At 48.1% G+C, this 23,501-nt stretch overlaps 1 protein-coding gene across 8 annotated transcripts in view; it reads left to right on the top strand.

Annotated features, from left to right (window-relative positions):
* Positions 1 to 23,501, top strand: part of LOC123746415 (zinc finger protein 568) — a 58,854-nt gene that overhangs the window by 11,456 nt on the left and 23,897 nt on the right. For 5 of the 8 annotated variants that reach the window (XM_069314770.1, XM_069314768.1, XM_069314769.1 and 2 more), the window contains 2 exons: positions 3,944 to 4,867; positions 18,371 to 18,436. In XM_069314770.1, coding sequence (XP_069170871.1) covers positions 4,174 to 4,867; positions 18,371 to 18,436 — 760 coding nt within the window. In that variant the 5' untranslated portion in view covers positions 3,944 to 4,173. The remainder of the gene's footprint in view (positions 1 to 3,943; positions 4,868 to 18,370; positions 18,437 to 23,501) is intronic. The other 3 variants (XM_045727956.2, XM_045727959.2, XM_045727960.2) reach the window with 1 other exon arrangement.

The following is a 23,501-nucleotide window of genomic DNA, read 5'->3' as shown; positions in this document are numbered from 1 at the left end:
GGAGTGGACGGTCAACGACGAGTCCTTCCGTTATCTTTGCCAGACGTTCGGGCGCCCCGAGGTGGACCTCTTCGCGTCGGTGTGGTCGCGGCGTCTTCCCGTTTATGCGGCGCCCTTCCCTGATCGCGAGGCCATCGGGGTCGATGCCTTTCGGCTAGACTGGTCGAGGTGGGGGTACCTGTACCTCTTTCCCCCAGTTCGGCTGTTGCTCCAGGTCCTGACTCGCTTAGAAACTTACCAGGGGAGAGTTGTCCTTCTGGCCCCTTGGTGGCCGGCCCAGCCTTGGTTTCAGGCGCTGGTTGCTCGGTGTCCGAACCCGAGGGTTTTCCCGCGGCTCCGCCTCTTTCAGCAGATCGGGCCGGTACGTCACGTGGCTGGTTCGATCTTCTCCTCGAGTCTTCGCGTATAGGTTTTTTGAATCTATGGTGATCAGGTGGCCTCCTTGTTGGTGTCCCACCCGAGGGCTTCTTCTCGGTGGCAGTATGAAGTTTCCTGGCGGTCCTTCTGTTTCTTTTTGCGTCTTTGTCGTGTTAGTTCCTTGTCTGTTCGGGTGGTCTTGTCCTTCCTCTCGTGGTTGTTTCAGGACCGTCATCTTATGCCTAACACTGTCGCCTCGTATCATGCGGCGCTGGCGGAGCAGCTTCAGCTTGCTTTCGGTATCGATGTTACGTCTGCGCCGTTTCGCAAGATGTCTCGTGCATTGTTTCACCTCCGGCCTGCTCATGCGTCACCTGAGCCGTCCTGGTCTTTGGACAGAGTGCTCGCTTTGGACAGAGTGCTCGTCTCTTCGTTTCGTTGTGGCCCCTTCGGTCCAGGATTGTATTTCCAAGGCACTTTTCTTGTTGGCTTTGGCCTCTGGGGGTCGGGTAGGGGAGCTTCATGCTCTCCTCCAGCGCAGGGGTTTCTGCTCTTTTGGTCGTGGTGATTGTTTTGTTCATTTGCAGCCGTCTCCTTCTTTCCTGGCGAAGAATGAGACTGCTGCGTTCCGGAGGGGTCCACGGGTGGTTGATGCTTGGTTGGTCAGGCCGGGGGTGCATCATGTTTTGTGTCCGGTTGCGGCGCTTCGCCGTTATTTGCGTGCCACGGCTTCTGTGTCCGGGGACGCGCTGTGGGTTGATCCGGTTTCCCTTCTTCCCTGTTTGCGGGTTCGGGTCTCGCAGGTCGTCCACAGGGTTATTAAGTCCAGCCAACCTGCGGTCTATCCCCGTGCCCATGACATTCGTAAGTTCGCGGCTCTTGCTGCGTTCTTTGGGAATATGTCTTGGTCTGATATTCGGGCGCGGGGATTTTGGTGGTTGAACAGGGTCCTGGCTGCTCGTTACCTTGTGAATGTCCCTGGGCCCCGTCGGGCCTGTGTTGCTTTGGGTCGGCAGTTGCAGCCAGTTGTCTCGACTTCGAGTTGAGGAGTGAGCGACGACCGCCTCCCGGGTAAGTCCCTCTTTTTCCGTCTGTGGGTAGTTAGCTCCGGGGAGCCGACGGGGCTCCCCCCAGAAAACCAGCGTTGAATGTAATGAAACGCCATTTTCTGGGTGAGTCCCGGAGGCTCCCCGGCATCCCTCCCTCCCTCCGGTCGGCGTTTTTTCGCGTTTTTGACATCCAGCCTCAAGAACTGAGGTGTGGGTAGCCGGCGTGGAGGGTCTGGGGCTCCCCCTTCCCCCTCCTGGGGAGGGGGAAGCTGCGCAGACAGCGGCGCGGCAGTGTGTGACGTCACACTAGTTTGCTTGATTTCGGTTGGGGAGTTCTATCCACTAGTTCGGCTTTTGGTAGCAATTGTAACCAGAATAGGGGTTTGTTTTGAGGCGCTTACCTTTCTGGGTGCCTGTTCCGGTCGATGGCAGACATAGAATGCTTCCAACCACACGGGGGGCTTCTATAGGCTATTGCTCCCCTTGCCTCTCTGAGGGGGCCTGGTTCTGGTCGTGGTCCCCGGTAGGCCTAAGAACTCTATACATATGACTGATGCCAAAGTCTGACATTAGCATATCAGCCTGGGATAGCTCCGGGGGAGCCTCCGGGACTCACCCAGAAAATGGAGTTTCATTACATTCAACGCTGGTTTTATTTGGTAGTAAATCATCAAATCAAATTCAACTTCAGATAGACAATGTTAACATTAGCAGTAAAAATGAGGGAAAGTTCCTTGGCATAAACATAGACAAGAGACTGAATTTCAGCATCCACATACAATACATAGCCAAAAAGTCTCAAAAAACGTTCAATATACAATAATTTCTAAAATCAGATATTGTGTTCCTGACTGTTCTCTCATTATACTATGTGCTAATCTATCTGTATCTTACATATGGTATCTGTGCATGGGGTTCAACCACTTCCAATTACCACAAGCCCATCATCACTCAGCAAAAATCTGCTCTCAGAACTATAACAAATTCTGTCTTCAGACAACACAGCCCCTCTGTTAAAGTCCCTTAACATGCTAAACATACACTCACTACACACATTCTTATGTGCTATTTACATGTACAAAACCTTGTTCCTAAATGCTAATCTTGATATGAAATTTTTCCTTGACAAGTGTAATAGAACCCATGAGCCACCACACCAGAAACAAATATATTTTTGTTATCCAAAAAGTCAGATTAGATCTGTGCAAATACTCCATGCAAATAAAAGGAGCCAGTCTTTGGAACTCACTGTTTGATGAATTAAAAAATTGTCCAACCTATGCCCTATTCAAAAGTAAAGCCAAAAAGTACCTACTTTCATCCTCATAGTTTCCTTCCTTGTGCTTTATACCCACACTGTATCTTGTACTACCCACTTCCCCAATATTAGTACTGTACTTAAGACATAGATCTTTACCAGTGTAATCACCTCTGTCAATTTATATTGTAGTTATTTGTTGATATAAAACCTTGCTACAGTACAATGTTTCTGCAGGTCCTTCATCTGTACAATGTACAAGATGAAGGACCTGCTCGAAATGCTATGCGTGTTAGTGGATTTGCAGGAATGTAAAAATACAAATCTTATGTAATCTCACCAACCCATTGTACCTTCTTGTGAATCAATTATTATTATTATTATTATTATTATTATTATTATTATTATTATTATTATTATTATTATTATTATTATTATTATTATTATTATTATTATAATAAATACACAAGCTGGCAAGCTGTGTATTTGTGTAGCTTGTCCTCCAAAAATGGGGAAGTAAATGTAACAGCCCCATAAGTGCAATTATGTACTGTACTATATATGACAGTCAGGAATTGTACTTACTTACACTTAGTATTAAATTATACTATCAAATATATTGTGAATAATTGAGTTTACCTGAAAAGCTGAATAGAAAACAATGACCTAACCTAACCGCCTTAGTTTTTGAAGATAAGCATTTTATTGCTTCTTAATTACAATTACTACTTAACCTATAGCTATATTGATATTATAGTTTTATAAAACAAATAAAACAAAACAAAAATATATCAGTAAATTGTAAAGTGACTCAGGATATTTTAAAATTTTGTACAAAATCTCTATTGTTTATTAAAACTGAATAAGAAATTCCTGATATTTAAAACTTGTGTATAGCCAACTGAACTTTAAAACTTCATCCTAAAATTCAGAGTGTCTTGACAGAAAACGAGGAGAATTAAATGGGGAGGTAACTGTTACAGCCCTATAAGTGCAATTATATACTATGTATGACAGTCAGGAAATGTACTTATTACACTTAGTATTAAAACGTACTGTCAATTCGGAGGATGGGTTGATTTGTGAGGCAAGAGAGGCAAGCTGCCTCTCCTTGACAAAATGAATTATTCTTTCTATTGATTTTCTTTCTACAAATTCATTTCTAATTGTTACAATTTGCTAACAGATTCCCTTAGTATTAAAGTTACATAATTAATCATAAGTTGTTGCTATCTAATGTAAGCCTAGTATGTTTTCACTGATTTTTTCTTTTTTTTAGATAACAGCAAAACAAGACCAAAGGACTCGTTCGTATCAATGTGAAAAATGTAAGGTTGTTGATTATTATTCTTGTTTTAAAGAATAACATAAACATCCTTGTCTTGTCTGAGGCAGAGAGAGAGAGAGAGAGAGAGAGAGAGAGAGAGAGAGAGAGAGAGAGAGAGAGAGAGAGAGAGAGAGAGAGAGAGAGAGAGAGAGAGAGAGAGAGAGAGAGAGATACATGCCACCATGTATGAAGATGCACACAATCACCACTGTATTGTAGTGGTCGATGAGAGAACAGATGGTGATAGTTCAGAGGCGTCGGTTCAAGTTGTGCGGGTGGAGGAGAACCCAAGATCCAAACTGAAGTGTGTGCGTAACAAAGAGACGGTGAATGCCATTCACATGTCAGATGGAGAAAGAATGGAAGTAGTGCATATGGATGATGGCGTAACAGTGCAAGTTATTCACCTGAATGGTGGCCAAACTCTTGAAGTAATGCACATTGATGCAGAAAAACATTCAAAAGTGATTCATGTTGATGGTAGTAACAGTATAGAGCTTATCAGTGAGAGTGAGATAATGAAAGAACCGGTTGTTACAACATTTGCTCCTGTGTCATTTGCCAAAAGAAAAGAAAAGCCGTTGCTAGAGTGCCATTGTCCCCTATCAAATCTACCGAACACAATAGCAACGCAGACGGACCCGTGTGATGGCTGCGGACCTAGCATGAATCTGCTGTTCAGCACATTTTTTATAGATGGCAGTGTTGAGACTCAATGTGATATGCCTACACGATGTGATGCAAGTGTCTCAACTGTCAGTCAAACGTGTTGTGGGGAACAACCTGAACTTCTGATTAATGGTGATCACACACGAGACAGGTTTCCATTATCGGTCAAGATGGAAAGACAAGATGGGTATGATTCTCAAACAGCAGGTAAGTCTCTGCTGTACACTGTTTTTTCTTATTAATAATCATTTAATTAAATTATGGGGGCCCCAAATCACCAACATTGGCAAAAAATATTGAAAAAACTGAAATACAGTAAAGCATGTCTAAAAGTAGATAAAATGTGTGGCAACACTTTGGTGCAAACAACAGGTCTTTGTGTATGGTAAATTATATGTGCCCTTTCTGTGGGGAGCCCCGTTGGCCCCCCTGAAGCTATCCAGACTGATGTGCTATATTAGTTTGGGGACATCAGTTACGGGAGTTCTGCCTACTGGGGACCATGAGCCAGAACCTGGCCCCATCAGAGAGGCACAGGGGAGCAATGGCCATATGAGCACTTTACATTTAGAGTATGTCATTTCTGCCATCGACCGGGGTATACCCCCAGAAAGGTAAGCGTAACAATACAAACCTCCAACTGGTGAAAATTGCAACCTACATCCGAACAGAGCCAAAGAACTCCACCCAAAAGAAAACAAATAAACAAGCAAGTCGTTATCCAACTAGTGCGCCTGCTCATTAGAGCCCCCATCTCCCCCAAAAGGGGGGGAAGGGGTAGCCCGCTCAGGCGAGCCGGGATGCTCCAACTGCCAGTTCATAGACTGATGTAGTCACCTAGTTCACCTAGTTGTCCTTGAGGGGGTTGAGCCCTGCTCTTTCGGCCCGCCTTTCAACTGTTAATCAATCAACAGTTGTTCGAGGGGGAGCCCCGTTGGCTCCCCAGAGCTATCCAGGCTGATATGTATTATATTAGCTTTCTGGCATCGGTCAATGTGCATGGAAGTCTTGCCTACCGGGGACCACGAGCCAAAACATGGCCCCTTCAGAGAGGCACGAGGAGCATTCTATGTCTGCCATCATCCGGGTCTGGCACCCAGAAAGGTAACACCCCAAAACAAATCCCTATTCTGGTGAAAAAACTGCTGTCGAAAGCCGAATGAGTGGACAGAACTCCCCGAACGAAAATTAGCAAACGAACATGACGTCATCATGTTGCCGTGTCGCGGCAACACCTCCTCCCCAGAAGGGGGAATGGGGCGCCCCAGACCCTCGTGCTGGCGACCCAACCTTCAGTTCTTGGCTAATGTGATACTGGCAGGTCATGTGCCTCTGGCTCCTGCATTGGTTTTAGTTTGTGCCTTGTGGCGTGGTCTGTTTTTACGGGTAGTGTGTGAGCCAGGAGTAATATTCTACGGTACTCGGACTGCATGCGCCTAGGGGGTTTCAGGCAGCATGTGCCTCCACCATGCTGCTTGTTGGGTCGGTGATTTTTTTGACCCGGAGTCGTGCGATGTTTGTTCTTTGTATGTGCTCCAGTTCACCCAAGCTACTGAACATGATATGATGGGTGCAGGCAGCAGAGGCGTTACTTGCTCGTTTTCGGTTGATGCAACATGATAGGTTCGTTGATTCCCTGGTGTGGGGGTTTTCTATTTTGCTTTCCCGACTGCAATGCCTACGTCGCCAATGTACATGTGGCAGATGCTTCACGAAGCTGTCGGAATCAGCAGAGAAAATATGAGAGCAACCGTACAGGGCCTGGGAGCAAGGTCAAGTTAGAGCCCTTGAGGGTCTCTTCTCAAACGAGCCTCACCTGGTCCTGGTCCATGTTGATCGTTGGAATCTCCTCAATGATTGAAACACTTTAAGGGACTCCTAGGATCCTCATCACATTTATAATTTAGTGAATTAGGCAACTCGGTGTTGAAGACACCTAGAGCTGAAGGCTTGAGTAAATAGTTGGCAGTATTCAGAAGTGGTTCAATGTAAACACTGCATAAAGCTTAACAGTAGTTTATTTACTAACTTAACCACTAATACAAAGGGTGCTTGATTTACTTTAGATTGGTGTCAGAAAGGCTATGGTTGCATTAGCGAGACTCTTGACGTCTGGCTAATCGATTTGGATCCACTCGTGGAGAAACACCTAACTTAACACAATTGACAGCCAATCATTAACACGGCAAACCTAGTTGCCGGTATGCAAAGGGATTACAAGAGTTCCAACCGGATACTTGTGGTAATGATGATATGCAATAAATCACAAATACAGTACACTGTCAATGGGACAGGCAATAACATACACAATATTAATAATGTCACACAATAACTAAATGTGTGGTGCATGTGAAGCTCACATTCACAGACGAGTGTAATGTCGTGATACCACACAGATAAACACGCATACACCGTCGGGGTGTCTTCACCTATACCTGTGTCAGGTATGAGAAGGTGAGAACTGTGGTTGATACCTCAGATCAACACAGACACAATAAAACAATGACAAGATCTTGTACTTACAGGTAGGCTACCTCTCTTATTCACTCGCTCACTCAGGCACATTTATGCAAGAACTTGTAGGTGGCCTGACAGCTGGTTTCCTTGTTATGACGTGAGACCATTGACGACAGGCTTTCCCATAAACTGTACTTGACACGGGGGTACTCGCAAGAGGGCGCACTGTATGCCAACAGACACAAGCACACACTCTGGCACTGGCGGTAAGGGTGGTGACGTCATGTAGTACCGTGAGGGCAGCGGCTGGCGGTGTGCTGGCTACACGCTCGGGACAGAGTGGCGGCTGGCGGCTGCAGGTTATATGGTACCATGCGGTACACTGTGGTAAAGTCCCACACAGGTTACTTAGGCAGCGGCACTCCTTAGTTCACTCTAGGTCACTCACAATGATCTCAACTTGTCACCAGGGGTTACCTGATACCAGTCTGTTTCGCTCTGGTGATTTGTCACTAGGCTTCTAAGCAATATAGTCACGATCGCGATTCCAGGCAAACGTTGGTATATCGAAAAGATGCTGAGTTTAACTTGATGGTGAGGAATAGATGGTGTTCTTCTGTCTATTGGCCGATAAACAGAACAGGACACGTCCTCTATGCATGGGCTCCCTCACGTGAATGCCTTTGCAAGTGAATGCAGGGCATCTTGTGGGACACACACAAGGGATTACAATTTGACTAATGGCATAGCAGCAAAAGAGCGGGAACCAGTCATATTGATTGTTCCCTGATCAGTAGCAGAGGTGACATCATGAACACGTCACAGTTGTTATTCTCCATCGCGTCGGTTGAGGCTGACCCCAGAGGTCAGATCTGTCGCCTGAGCTGGCGTTCCCTCTCCCTCTCCCACGCCTGGCACCTCCTGTGTACTCTCTGACCCTGTAGCAAGTATGCTTACTTCCCTGTATCTGCTTCCTGCCTGGACATATGGCGGCCTCCATATTATAAACGTATTCCTGGTTAAGTGGACATCCTGGAGATACCCAACATGCCAGTTTACTATCCAGGGTTAACAGAGATAGGGCTTGTGCACGATATCGGTGCACTGTGCACTGCGATGAGCCATTCAAGTCAGCTGTGGGAGAATCTTGAGAAACCATCCTCTCACACCTGGATGCCCCGAGACTGCCCCGTTTTGGCTAGAGGACCTGGAATTTGGAGTGGGAGTCGCTTCGACTTTGGTTCTGTCTGCCCCTTCTTGTCCTTCCCCTTCGGTTGTTCATCCAGTCCCTCCTCCCCCTTGCCTCCTGCTCTGAAACGTCTGGGGGTTTCAGAGTCGGGGCAGGGTTTACTTGGTGTTGAGACTCGGGCTGTCTTGAGGAAGTCTCCTTCTGTGGTGGTGGCGGAGGCATTGAGCCTATTCCTCCAGCTGGAGCTTCTGTGTCTGACCAGTGGCCTCTCTTCGTTCCTGCTGTTTCGGCTGCTCCTGCCTTTTCTTTAGAGACGAGGGGTTTGAAGGATGGCTCGGCTCTGAGTCCTCGGGGTGAGTTCCCAGGACGGGGAAGAGGTTGCCTTGGGGACCTTGGGACCCATTAGACCCTGCCTTGGGGGAGGGTCCAATGTACCCTCAGAGTGAGGCTTGGTGTTACAAGGAGAGGGGTTCTCCTTTGCTCCCTCCTCATACGAATTGGATTTGGCGTTTACCCCTTCCCGGGTACGATTCCGTGATCCTGTGGATTCCTCGGTCCCGTCCTTCCGTAGGTTTTCGGCTTCTCGTGTCCCTGTCACATGTGGTGCGGGAAGCCCCTTGCCGCTTACCTTCTGCATGACCCGGATTATGCTTTCGTGATTGATCCGTGTTCCTTCGTATGTGGATCTTCATGTCCGTACTGGGTTCGTTATGAAGTTCTGGAGTCATTCTGGTTAGCAGACTGCCCTCTCTTCTCGTTGGAGGCTTGGCATACGTTCTGTAGGTCCCACACGCTTGAGTGGAGGGCGTTGCAGGTTTTCCTGGGGGGCGAATTTGCGCATCTCAATGTGTGTTTGTTCACCCCTGCCCTTCCATGGGACGTTGGTGTGATGCAGTTTCATGTGCAGGTTCCGTCCCTTTTGGCTGCTCTGGTCACGGAGGAGTTGCGCACATGTGGCCTGTTGGCTTCGGCCCTGCGGTTCTTCTCCCTCCTCAAGCTGTCCTCAGATTGGCTTGAGTTGGATGTGGAGGAGCTTGGGGCTGCCTCTGGATCCAGTGTGTTGTCCTTGGTGGTGCATACGTCGTCTGCATTATTGAAGCTGTTCGCGCCGCTCCTGCGGGATACGGTTTCAGGTTTTTTTGCTTCTCGACTCGCGTGTCAGCAGGTGGTGCTCGCTTCTTTCTTGAAATCCACTTGGGTCCTGGCTCTTTAGTTGTCTTCACCTTTTTGTCCGTTGCTGTTTGCAGAGTCTGTAGGCTACTTCGGCTAGTTGTCGTCCAATGTTGGACTTGTTGGTCCTCTGGGGGGTCTCATGGGGGCCCTTCCCAGAAGGGTCGTGCCAGGGTTAGGGGTTCTTCCCATCATGGTAGGCCAGTGATATCGGATTCGGCGCAGGCGCAGCCTTCAGGATATGATATATCCTGTGATATACACGGACTTTGCAAAGGCTTTCGATAAATGTGACCATGGCGTGATAGCACACAAAATAAAGTCAATGGGAATAACCGGTAAAGTAGGACGCTGGATACTCAGTTTTCTGTCAAACAGGACTCAGCGAGTAACGGTCAACCATATAAAATCTAGTCCGAGCGCAGTTAAAAGCTCTGTACCTCAGGGTAGTTCTTGCACCGCTGCTTTTCCTTATTCTCATATCAGATATAGACAAACATACAAGCCACAGCTTCGTATCATCCTTTGCAGATGACACAAAAATCAGTATGAAAATTACCTCGGCTGAAGACATTGAAAAACTTCAAGTAGTTATTAATAAAGTTTTCGACTGGGCATCAAAAAATAACATGATGTTTAACAGTGATAAATTCCAGGTACTCAGGTACGGTAAAAATGAGGACCTTAAACATAATACAGGGTACAAAACAATCAAATGTGCCCATAGTAGGAAAATAACATGTAAAGGATTTGGGAATAATGATGTCTGACAACCTAACGTTTAGGGAGCATAATCAAACAAATATTGCGTCAGCCAGAAAAATGATAGGATGGATTACGGGAACTTTCAAATCCAGGGATCCCATCACAATGGTTGTACTCTTCAAGTCATTTGTGTTGTCCCGTCTTGAGTACTGCTCAGTACTCACTTCCCCCTTCAGAGCAGGAGAGATTGCTGAAATAGAGGGAATACAGAGAACATATACGGCACGCATAGACGCGATAAAGCACCTAAATTATTGGGATCATCTCAAAGCCCTCCAAATGTACTCACTAGAAAGAAGACGAGAGAGATATCAAATAATATATACCTGGAAGATACTGGAGGGCCAAGTACCAAATCTACACAGTAAAATAACAACATACTGGAGTGAACGATATGGAAGAAAATGCAGAATAGAACCAGTGAAAAGCAGGGGTGCCATAGGCACAATCAGAGAACACTGTATAAACATCAGAGGTCCACGGTTGTTCAGTATCCTCCCAGCGAGCATAAGAAATATTGCCGGAACAACTGTGGACATCTTCAAGAGGAAACTAGATTTATTCCTCCAAGGAGTGCCGGACCAACCGGGCTGTGGTGTGTATGTGGGCCTGCGGGCTGCTTCAAGCAACAGCCTAGTGGACCAAACTCTCACAAGTCAAGCCTGGCCTCGGGCCGGACTTGGGGAGTAGATGAACTCCCAGAACCCCATCAACCAAGTATCAACCAGGTATCAAGACCCTCTGTTTCTGTTCGGTGAGAGGGCTGTGCGCCGCTTGGGTTCTCGTAAGGTGCATTGGGCCCTTTGCAGTTCGTCCCATTGACAGGGCAATGGGGGGAGGGGAAACTTGCTCTGTTTGCTCGTGCCTGGTACCATGATTTGTGGTTTTTTCGGGTCATTTTGTGCGGCCTGCGGTTGCGTTGGGTGGCTTCTCCTCCTGAAGGGTGGCGGGGCAGGCCTCTTTTCTTGCGCTCTGTCGAGTCATCTTGGAGTGGGTTCGCTTGGGTGTAGTCGAAACGACTTCATCCCTCAGGTGGGTTTCCCGCCTGTTTCTGGTCCCAAATTGGGACTGGCCCTCCTTTCGGATGACTACTCTGTTCCCACGTCCATCTTCTGTTGGGGCCGGGCATTTGGATGGTGTCTATGGACCTTGAGAATGCGTATTGGCACGTCCCAATTCGTCCAGGGTTCAAGGACTGGCTCGGTTTTGTTGTGGGGTGTCAAGGTTACCGCTTTCATTGCCTGCCTTTCGGTTTGAATCTGGTTCCTTGTGTTTTCACTCGCCTTACTCGGGTCGTGGTGGCCCGCCTGCGTCTGTTAGGTGTTTGGGTTCTGGCCTACCTCGACGACTGGCTTGTTTAGCCTCCCAGCCAGACCGCATGTCTGCTCGCCAGGGATTTGGTTCTTTCCCACCTCTCTGGGTTCGGGTTCTCGGTGAACTGGCGGAAGTCTTGTCTGGTTCTCGCTCAGGTTCGATCTTGGCTGGGTCTTGTGTGGAACGCTTGGATCACTTCCTTGTCTCTTCCTCCGGCGGCTTTGCTTCGCCAGCGTTTCCGCCTTTGTCTGTTTATGAGGGGCTCCTGGGTCACGCTGTGGTTGCTCGAGGGTTTGTGTGGGAACCTAAACTTTGCCATGATGGTCTACTCACCGGGTTGGGTGTTGGTTTGTCGGCTATTCTGGTCCTTCGGGGACATCCCTTCCGCCTCTCTCGCAACCGCTGGGTTCGGCCTCCAGGGGCTTAGCTTCAGTTGTTGTGTCGCCGGCTTCCTCTTCAAGTTTTTCAGGGTTCAGTGCCTTGGCGCCTACCCAAGCTCTTGCTTGATTTGTTCACAGATGCATCGTCTCTTGTCTGGGGCTTTGTGACCAGTGTTCACCAGGCCAGCCAGGGACGGTGGGGTCCGTCCTTCTGTCGGACTCACAGCATGGTGTGGGAGTTCGCGGCTGTGTGGCTGTCACTCCAGAGGGTTCAGGTCGCTCGCGGATCGATGATCCGGTTCCATTTGGATTGATCCTCGATGGTTCATTGCCTGAACCGAGGGGATTCGATGCAGTCCTTGGCTCTTTGGGGCTGGTCGCTTCAGGTGACTCGTCTGCAGAGTTCTCGTGGTTTGGCTTTCCTGGCGGTTCAGGTTCGGGTGGTGTCCAATGTCCTGGCGGATGGCCTGTTGTTACGGCCCTCTTGGGACGCAACGGGGTTCTTACTCTGATGTTGTTAGAGGAAGATATATATCCGTTCCCAAGCCAGTAGTGGCTATCAAGGGATGTGATCCGTGACGCAAGTAACTTAAAAGGGGAAGGGAAAGAAAGTTACGAACTTAATATTATAATTACCATCACCAAATATATGAATAAGATATAAAAGAGGAGTACACAGGGGGAGGGGTATTAACACTATACAAGGGGTAATACACTGTGGTCTTCTGCTGAAGACTCTGGATCCAGACGCTCGGTGCTGAGTCCTCGGTGCTTCTTCGTGGCCCCACAATGAAATCTCTGCGAAGTTGAGCCTACCCTGGCCACAGGTCAGCCAAAACACAGGTCCACTGGGGGCACCGCCGTGGAGGCCATCAACCACACGTCCAGCTGGTCTGCTGGCAGGTTCCGGAACAGCAAGGCTGGTCAGGCCACTCCACGAACGATATAAGGGGAACGCCCTTGACAGGAGCCTCGTGTGACACCACAAGTCACTCTCCTGTCTTCAGTACCCCTTATATCGTTCGTGGAGTGGCCTGACCAGCCTTGCTGTTCCGGAACCTGCCAGCAGACCAGCTGGACGTGTGGTTGACGGCCTCCACGGCGGTGCCCCCAGTGGACCTGTGTTTTGGCTGACCTGTGGCCAGGGTAGGCTCAACTTCGCAGAGATTTCATTGTGGGGCCACGAAGAAGCACCGAGGACTCAGCACCGAGCGTCTGGATCCAGAGTCTTCAGCAGAAGACCACAGTGTATTACCCTTTGTATAGTGTTAATACCCCTCCCCCTGTGTACTCCTCTTTTATATCTTATTCATATATTTGGTGATGGTAATTATAATATTAAGTTCGTAACTTTCTTTCCCTTCCCCTTTTAAGTTACTTGCGTCACGGATCACATCCCTTGATAGCCACTACTGGCTTGGGAACGGATATATATCTTCCTCTAACAACATCAGAGTAAGAACCCCGTTGCGTCCCGAGAGGGCCGTAACATAATTGGCATCCCGCTGGGGATGCCAATTATGTTACGGCCCTCTCGGGACGCAACGGGATCCTTACTCTGATGTTGTTAGAGGAAGTTATATCCGTTCTCAAGCCAGTAGTGGCTATCAAGGGATGTGATCCGTGACGCAAATAACTTAAAGGGGGAAGGGAAAGAAAGTTAAGAACTTAATATTATAATTCACCGTCACCAAATATATGAATAAGATATAAAAGAGTGCACAGGGGGAGGGGTATTAACACTATACAAGGGGATTGTTCACACAATTGTCTTCTAACTGAAGACTCTGGATCCAGACGCTCGGTGCTGAGTCCTCGGTGCTTCTTCGTGGCATCACAATGAAATCTCTGCGAAGTTGAGCCTACCCTGGCCACAGGTCAGCCAAAACACAGGTCCACTGGGGGCACCGCCGTGGAGGCCGTCAACCACACGTCCAGCTGGTCTGCTGGCAGGTTCCAGAACAGCAAGGCTGGTCAGGCCACTCCACGAACGATATAAGGGGAACGCCCTGGACAGGAGCCTCGTGTGACACCACAAGTCACTCTCCCGTCCTCAATACCCCAGTGGACGATCGTCTCCAACAGTCGGTCCCGGGTAAACCTTTTACTGCCACTCCACTGGCAGGCTAACACACCACAGTGTTCTTCCGGGGGGACAACTGCTGCAGCAAAGCTCAAGGTTTGGAGACGGCTGCCTCGGGTAGACTCTCAACTCCCATCACAGCAGTCCCAGGTCGACTCTGTAAGCAGACACGTCATCAATAACTGGGACACACTAAGGCACCTCACTTACAGGCTCAGACACAAACGCCCACCTATCCACTCCATAGATGGCGCTGGTGTCTGAGCACCACCTCACCAGAGGTCAGCAGCGGCTGTGTTGAGCGCTGCACAGGACTGGAAACTGGCCCTTGTGGCCGGTATTCGCCGTCCGCACCAGGTGTCGTCGTCGTTTGGCGGGGGGTTTGGGAGCTGACCCACAGATGGCGCGGTCGTTACTGCTCCGTGCTCGGACGCTGGATCCGGGTTCGTAACACCTGTTCCAGTTCATTCCCCTGTCCACGGAATGGACGGTCGACACCAACTCGTTCAGTTGGCTCTGCTGGATGTTTGGGCCTCCAGAAGTGGATCTCTTCACGTCAGCGTGGTCGAGGCGTCTCCCGGTATACTTGACGTCCTTCCCCACCTGCGAGGCAGTCGGAGTCGATGCCTTCAGGCAGAACTGGGTGAGGTGGGGGTTACCTTTACCTCTTTTTCCCAGTTCAGCTGTTACTCCAGGTCCTGGCTCGCTTGGAGACTTACCAGGGGAGAGTTGTCCTTCTGGCTTTTTGGTGATCAGCGCAGCCTTGGTTTCAGGTGCTGCGTGCTCGGTGTCTGAACCCGAGGGTCTTCCCTTGGCTCCGCCTCTTTCAGCAGATCGGTCCAGCCCGTTATGTGGCTGGTTCGTTCTCCTCGAGTCTTTGCGTCTGGAGTTTCTGACTTGAGTCTATCATCACTTGTATGGGGTGCAGGTGGCTTCATTTTTGGTCTCCCACCTGCGTGCTTCATCTCGGCGGCAGTATGAAGTTTCCTGTCAGTCCTTCCGGTTTTTCCTATCACTGCATAGGTGTACTTCGGTCTCTGATAGGGTTGTCTTGTCCTTCCGTTCGTGGTTGTCCTGTAACAACCACGAACAACCTCCATTTCCTTTCCCTTCGTAGAGTCTTGTCAGTGACTTCCTGTTTACAATACAATACAATTTTATTTAGGTAAGGTACATACATACAATAAATTTTTTACAAGGATTGGTTGACTTATAGGTAGAGCTAGTACATACAATGCCTAAAGCCACTATTACGCAAAGCGTTTCGGGCATAACTTCGTTTTGAATAGCATTCGGGCTGTTGTTTTGCCCTTTCTTTCTTGACTTTTTCAGGACCAGCATCTCACGCCGAATACTGTTGCTTCTTATCGTGTGGCATTGGCGGAGCAGCTCCAGCTTGCAGGAGCGGTTGATGTCACTTCTGCTCCGTTCTGTAAGCTCTCGTGTGTTTTTTCACTTCCTGCCTGCTAATGTGCCATATGAGCCTTCTTGGTCTTTAGACCGGTTGCTCTCGTTTCTCTCCTCTCCTCTGTTTGTTGTGGCCCCCTTCGGTCTGTGATTGTTTTATGAAAGCTTTGTTTTTGTAGCCTTTAGAATTTGGGGTTCAGGTTGGGGAGTTTCATGCTCTTCTCTGGCACAGAGGGCTCTGCTCATGTGGTTGGGAAATCAAACAGGGTTCTGGCCGCCCATTATTTTGTCAATATTCCAAGCCATCTGCGGCCTCGTGTTGCTTTGGGACGTCTGTCGCGGCCTGTTGTTGCTTCTTCGTGTTGAGACTTGTGGTGCTGCTGCCTCCCAGGTATGTCCCTGTTTTTACTTCTCTGTGGGTAGATAGCTTTAAGGAGCTGACAGGGCTTCCCACAGAAAATCGGCATTGAATGTAATGAAACGCCATTTTGTGGGTGAGTCCCGGAGGCCTGACACCCCTCCCAGACACCCTCCCCTCCAGTTGGTGGTTTTCATCATTCTACGAACTGGCGGGTCTCAGGCCAGCTCGCCTGAGATGGCTCCCCCCCCCACCCTGTTGGGGAAAATGGGGGCACTAACAAGCAGGCGTGCTAATTGAATAACAATTTGCTTGTTTATTTGTTTTCTTAAGGGAAGAGTTCTTTGGGTTTGTTTGGCTGTAGGTTGCAATTTTCACCTGTTGGAGGTTTGTATTGTTGTTCCTACCTTTCTGGGGGTATACCCCGGTCGATGGCAGAAATGACATACTCTAAATGTAGAGTGCTCATATGGTCATTGCTCCCTGCACCTCTCTAAGGAAGCCAGGTTCTGGCTTATGGTCCCCGGTAGGCAGTACTCACATAACTGATGTCCCCAAACTAATATAGCACCTATCAGTCTGGATAGTTTCAGGAAGCCGCCAGGGGTCGCCCAGAAAATGGCATTTCATTACATTCAATGCTGTTTTTTTGTTATTACTATTGGGCCGACCACATGGGCTGGCTGCCCTGGATAGCCTATGTGGTCCACATGCTCTAAAACATCTTGTGTGTATATATAAATAATTATTTTATATGTGAATATGTATATATTTTTTGTAATGCTTGGTTGGTAACTCAACATATTGCTTGCAACTGGTGGGAGATATTAGTGACTCACAGGACATTATAGAGTGAAAAGTGTTTTGTATCATTATAATTTGTCATTGTATATCATGTAAATGGTAGTAATAAGTGTTAATAATGTGTTTGTATTTAATTTTATACAAATAGCACACACAGCAAGGTGCAAGAGTTCGCGGTGGTGTGGCATACGCTTCAGAGCGTTCGTGTTGCTCATGGAGCAATGATCCGACTCCATTTGGTGGTTCATTGTCTGAACTGCGGAGGTTTGATGCGGTCCTTGGCTCTGTGGGGCTGGTCGTTTCAGGTGACTCGTTTGCCGAGTTCTCTGGGTTTGGCTCTCCTGGCGGTTCACGTTCAGGGGAGTGTCAAACGTCCTGGCGGATGGCCTGTCTCAATTCATTCCTCTATCCATGGAACGGACGGTCGACACAGACTCGTTCAGTTGGCTCTGCCGGACATATGGGCACCTATAGGTGGACCTCTTCGCATCAGCTTGGTTGAGGCATATTCCAGTGTTTGTGGCACCCTTCCCAGACTGCGAGGCTGACAGGGTCGATTCTTTTAAGCTCGATTGGTCGAGTTGGGGGTCCTGTACCTCTTCCCACCGGTTCGGTTGTTGCTCCGGGTCCTGGTTAGCTTAGAGAGACTTACCAGGGATGAGTAGTCCTGTTGGCTTTTAGGTAGCCGGCCCAGCCCTGGTTTCAGGCGCTTCTTGCTCCATGTCCGAACCCGAGGGTCTTCCACGGCTCTGCCTCTTTCAGCAGATCGGTCCATTCCGGTACGTGGCTGGTTCGATCTCTGTTTCTCGCGTCTGGTCTTTTTGATGCGTGTTTATCACCACTTGTTACATAGAAGAGTTGTTACATTCTTGTACAGCCACTAGTACGCGTAGCGTTTCGGGCAAGTCCTTAATCCTATGGTCCCTGGAATACGATCCCCTGCCGCGAAGAATCGTTTTTTCATCCAAGTACACATTTTACTGTTGCGTTAAACAGAGGCTACAGTTAAGGAATTGCGCCCAGTAAATCCTCCCCGGCCAGGATACGAACCCATGACATAGCGCTCGCGGAACGCCAGGCGAGTGTCTTACCACTACACCACGGAGACTAACTTGTATGGTGATCAGGTTGCTTAGTTGGTGTCCCACCTGTGAGCTTCGTCTCAACGGCAGTATTAAATTTCCTGGCGTTCTTTTCGGCACTTGTCTCTTCGTAGGTTGTTTTGTCCTTTCTTGGTTGTTTCAGGACTGTCTTATGCCAGATACTGTCGCCTCATTTCGGGTGGCGCTGGCGGAGCCGCTGCAGCTTGCATTTGGGGTGGATGTCACTTCTGCTCTGTTCTGCAAGCTTTATCAGGCATTGTTTTCACCTCCGGCCTGCTCATGCACCACCGGAGCTGTTCTGGTTGTTACACCAAGTGCTCTCTTCTCCCATCTCTTCAGTTTGGGGTGGCCCCCCTCGGTTCAGGACTGTTTTTCTACGACTCTTTTCTTGTTGGCATTGGCCTCTGGAGGTCGGATCGGAGAATTTCATGCTCTCCTCCGGTGCAGGAGTTTCTGCTCTTTCGTTCATGGTGGTCTTTTCTTCGTTTGCAGCTGTCTCCTTTTTTTCTGGCGAAGAATGAGTATGCTGCTTTCCTTTCCTTATGTTGTTGATGCTTGGTTGGTTCGGGTGGGGGTGCATGTTTTGTGTCTGTGGCTCTTCGCCGTTATTTGCGCGTTAAGGCCTCTGTGGCAGAGGACATGTTTTGGGTTGACCCAGTTTCCTTTCTTCCTTATTCCAGGGTGCGGGTTTCCCAGGATTATTCGGTCCAGCCAGCCTGCAATCTTTCCCCGTGCCTACACCGTTAGTAAGTTCGGATTTCACCTGCTGTTTTGGTAATGTCCTGGTCTATCTTTTGGGCATGGGGCTTTTGGAAGACGAACAGGGTCCTGGCTGCACGTTACCTTGTTAACCCTCAAACCGCTAGGGGTCCAAATGGAATTAACACCCACACGTGCAACAAAAAAAAAATCCAAAATTTTTTTTTTTCTTTTTAATCTCTTTATTTGTGTTCCCTGAGCACGGGAAAAATAATAAAAAAAAATAATTACACTTACCGTGGACGTAAATGACCCGAGAAGATCGTCGATGACGTCACGCCTGATCTTCGCTGGACCGCTGTGCGCTCAGGGTGAGTCAGGCGCGACGGAGGAGGAGCGCGAGTTGCCGCGAATTTATTTTCGCGTTATCATTTACAGTATCTATGGCGTATTTTACACCCATTTTTTTCACTGGTGTGGTTCAATATGTTCTCACAAGATGATTTATAAACATAAAACTGTTGTCAATGTATATTGTATCCACATATTAGTGTCACAAGTATTTGCACAAAAATGTCTTATTTCACAATAAAATATACAATTTCTTATGATTTATTTCCACTATATACACTCACTTATTCTGTATTTACATGTTTTGGCACCAGTCTTGGACATTTAGAAGTCATCAAGACTGTGATACTCGTTGAAACATCGGACATGGCACAGAGGGACCTGACCCGCTGTGCACCAAGTCATCACCATTTTTCTTTTTTCTGTGACGGTAACGCGTTGGTGTTCGGCTGTTTAAGGCTAGGGGTATGGCCTCGTCACATAGTTATAAAAAAAAATAGAAAAAACTGGAACTTCGTCTGTGGTAAGGTAAGGAGAAGACACACAAAACACAAGTAAACTTTAACAATGAAATTTTAATTACGTTAAATAAATCAAAACATGAAAATAATGCACAAACAAATTCTTATAATAAAATCAATCAAAATAATAAGAATAATTAGATGACACAATGAAAAGTTACGTTAAGGCAAAATAACAAGAAGTGCAATACAAAGTAAAATGGGAGGTGCTGGAATATTGGCTTAAAGCCACCACCTCTCTCAGTACACGCTAACGTCTAGCTGGGAGGAGTGCTGGCCACGAAAGCACTGAACATTCTGAGGACTGATGTTGGGGCGACCCCAGACATCAGGTAGTATGGGGGGCGAGTGCAGGTGCAGCCAGACCGGCGACCAATCAGCGGAGTCGTAGCGATCAACGGGTAGTTTGGTGGTTGGAGTTCGAACAGGTGGCTGGCTGCATACGTTTTTGCTCACCCTGGCAAGCCTTGCTGGTGTTGTTGTCGTTGTTGGACATTTCTTCCATAGTCTTTTTATATAATTGTGAAGACGTAATTATGGAGGGAAGAGCAGGCTCAATCTCTTGAAGGAGATTATCGTCACAACTCTCCCCCGAAGCCTGCGGTTCTGGAAGAAGTACGTCGTTATGTGGTGGAGTATTAGATGGAGTTGCTTCTACTTCATAAACTCTGGAGAGATCATGGGCTAAGATGTTGTCAGACTCTTGGTATAGCGTGTCTCCAGGTTGAATTTCTGCAGTTAGCAAGCCCATAGTAGAAGACGTTGAGATGAGAAGTGGGCGTGCTGCAGGAGGTGTAGGGTGGTGTGGTCCGTATTGATGGTGGACCGAGCACTTTTCAGGTGTGGAGTGAAGTGCTGAAGCTTCAGGATGAGGAAGAGTAGCTCCTTGCCAATTGTTCCGTCGTTCCTTGTAGCAGTAGTCGCTGACAGGTGTATTCTTCTCGCCTCGTTGCTGCATCACGACACCACCATCGTCGGTACCATTGGCGTCGACATGGAGGATGTAGGGCTTATCTGACGAGGTGAGAGTGGAATTAGAAGAGGGCATAGGAGCACGAGTATTATCTTGAAAGCATTTGGGAAGATCATTAAGGATTTTGGAATTAGAAAGCGCCGACTCCTTGTCAGTGCTTTCGGGAGAAGAAGCCGGGATGGTCTCACTGAGGATGTAGGGTTCTGTGAAGGTAGAACAATTAATCAAGACAGTGGGAGGAGTACCATTATATTGCTTCAGGAGGTTGACGTGGCACAGCTGGGTCTTCCGCCGCCTATCTGGAGTCTCTATGACGTATGTGTTGTTGCTTCTGCACTCTTTGACGCAGTAGGGTCCTGAAAATCTGTTTTGTAAAGGTGAACCTGGGATAGGGAAATAGGCAAGGACGAAGTCTCCCGGCTTGAATTTTCTTACTTTGCTGGTCTGGTCGTAATGAGTCTTCATTCTCACCTGGGCTTTCAATAGATTATCATGGGCAAAGCGGTGGACTCTCTCTAGAATGTGTTGAAGGTTTTGAAGAAACTGGGGCACATTCTGATGCTCACTGAAGGTGGCATCTCTGAGAGAGTCTTTGAAAGCCTTAAGGGGAGTACGGCACTTACGGCCGTAGAGCATCTCATAAGGAGATACTCCTAGGGACTCATTGGGGAGACTTCTGAAAATACACATTATTAGGTCAATCTGCTTATCCCAATCCTTCGAGGTTTCACTACAAAACTTTTTCAAGAGTGCTTTGATGGTCTGATGACTACGTTCAAGAGAACCCTGTGAAGCAGGATGATAGGGGCTGGACAATACCTGTTTGATGTTGAACTCCTTCAGTGTCCTTTTGAAGAGATCACTGGTGAAGTTGGTGCCACAGTCACTTTGAATCTCCCTGGGAAATCCGTATTGAGTGAAGATCTTCAATAGATGTTTGATAACCGTAGCAGCCGTGATGTTCTTCACTGGAACTGCTATGGGAAATCTGGTGGTAGGACACAGGATGGTTAGGATGTAGGCGTTACCTGAACTGGTCCGAGGTAAAGGACCAACACAGTCTATTATGAGTCTGTGGAAAGGTTCCGCAGGCACCTGTATGGGAATCAGTGGTGCTCTGGGAATGGAGACGTTCGGTTTGCCTGCCATCTGACATGTATGACACTGTTTTACGTACTGTTTGACGTTATTTACCATACCTGGCCAGTAGTAGTCTTGGCGAATCCCATGGTAAGTCTTGTTGAAGCCGTAGTGGGAGAATGCTCCGTGGGCCAGGTGTAGAATAGTGGGCCGCAGGCTGGTGGGAATCACAAGTTGTTCGGTGTTGGCCCAATCGTCCTCCTCCTTCAGTTTACTGGGTCTATATCTGCGGTAGAGCAAGTCGTTCTCTAGGAAGAACCCAGGAATACTGTCGGGTTGAGTCTCAGCCTGGAAAAACAATGGTGTTAAAGTAAGATCTTCCCTCTGCAACTTACGGAACTCCAACTTGGTCAGATGCGGGGGTAGTTTCTGAGGGTCTTGAGGGACAGCGGTAGCAGTAGAGTCAGCTGGCTGTGGACGTGCGGCTTGTGCACGGGTGGTCACGAGAACCGGAGGAGAAACTTCACTCTCTTGAACCTCTGCTGGAACATACTCAAGAATAGGGTTACTTGGCACAGAGTTACACACCTGGGGTTTGTCCATGACGATCAGGTTGGTCGGTTGCAGGTCTTCTGCCAAGTCGTTGCCTAGGAGAAGTTGCACTCCAGGCATGGGAAAAGGCTTTTCCCTGACGGCGACTTGGACTTCCCCGTTCACGTAGGGACAATCCAGGTGGACTCTGGCGAGAGGGTATGGAGTGGTAGCAGTGAGGTCAGTGATGAAGACTGTTTCCCCGGTGTAGACTATGTTGGGCACAGCCGACTTCAAGATGATCGATTGTAGAGCCGCTGTGTCCCTCAAGATCTTCAATTTGAAACGTCCCTCCGGATTTGAACCGTTGGCAGAGACAGTTCCAGTATACAGGTGGTTACTGAAAAGAGAAAGATCATTAACATCAACACCAACATTCATCACAGGCTTACCGGACTTAGGAGGAGTTGGTTTGGGTCGTTGTTGGTCAGTGGTTCCCTTGTATTGAGACTTACCACACTTGTCTATGGTATGTCCATAGAGTCTACAATACTTGCAGTACAGTTGTGAACCAGCTTGATCGGGGCTCACCTTCTCGTAACTGTACCACGACTTCTTACTGGAGGATGGTTCAGGTGTCAGCCGGTGGATGAGGCTGTAAGTGTCAGCCGACTTAGCACACTTCAGGTAGTCGGTTTCTTCTTTATCTGCTAAGTAGAGGCGGACAGGAGGTGGCACACGTCTCAAGAATTCTTCAACAAGCATCAGGTTGACGAGTTCTGTAAAAGTAGAGACATGTGCTGCTTCCAGCCATTTCATGAAATACCTCCGTTTCGTGTTAGCAAACTCAAGGAAGGTAGTGGTACTTGCCTTCAGGTGGTCACGGAATTTCCTTCTATAACTTTCTGTGGAAAGTAGGTAGGCGTCCAACACTGCTTGTTTCAGAGTGTAGTAGTCATTCTCAGACGCCAAAGTACTGAGTGTGACTGCAGCTCTACCTGTAAGATGGACTCTGAGAAGTGTTGCCCATTGGTCGACAGGCCAACTGAGTTGATTAGCAAGGGTTTCAAAGGTGGTAAAGAACACATCAACTTCTGCTTCTACAAAGGATGGCATTAACTTACTTGCATGTGATATATTAAAACTGACGGGAAGATTGGCAGTAGCTTGCTGGCGTTGAGTGAAGTGGGAAGTTTCCAAGGCGATTTCACGTTGACGACACTCTAGAGCCAGAGTTGCTTGTTGCTTGTCATGTTCACGTTGCATTTCCAACTCGCGTTGTTTGGTTTCAAGCTGTACTCTTTCCCGCTCACGGAGCATTGCAAACTCACGTTCCTTGAGGGCGATCTCTTCCCTTCGTATGGCAGCTGCTTCCCTTTGCTGTTCGCGGGCTTCCCTTTGCTGCTCACGTTCAATCTTGGCCAGCTCTAGTTTAAGTTTCATCGTTGCCAAGTCAGTTTTCTCTGCAATATAGTAAGTTTCATGAGTTTCAGAGTCTATCTTACCTTGCTCTAAATAGTAATCCAGCAACAGGTTGTGTAGGTCATTTTTGTTGGCTTGGTAGGGAACTTCTAGTTGATACTCATGTGCAAGAGTTTGTAGTTCAGTCCTCTTGGCACGACTTAAAGTCCCTATTTCACCTGCTGGATTTGCACG

Source organism: Procambarus clarkii, chromosome 80 (assembly GCF_040958095.1).
Source record: "Procambarus clarkii isolate CNS0578487 chromosome 80, FALCON_Pclarkii_2.0, whole genome shotgun sequence".
Classification (NCBI taxonomy): domain Eukaryota; kingdom Metazoa; phylum Arthropoda; class Malacostraca; order Decapoda; family Cambaridae; genus Procambarus; species Procambarus clarkii.
The sequence above is the reverse complement of the archived record's forward strand: the minus strand, read 5'-3'. Positions and strand labels throughout refer to the sequence as shown.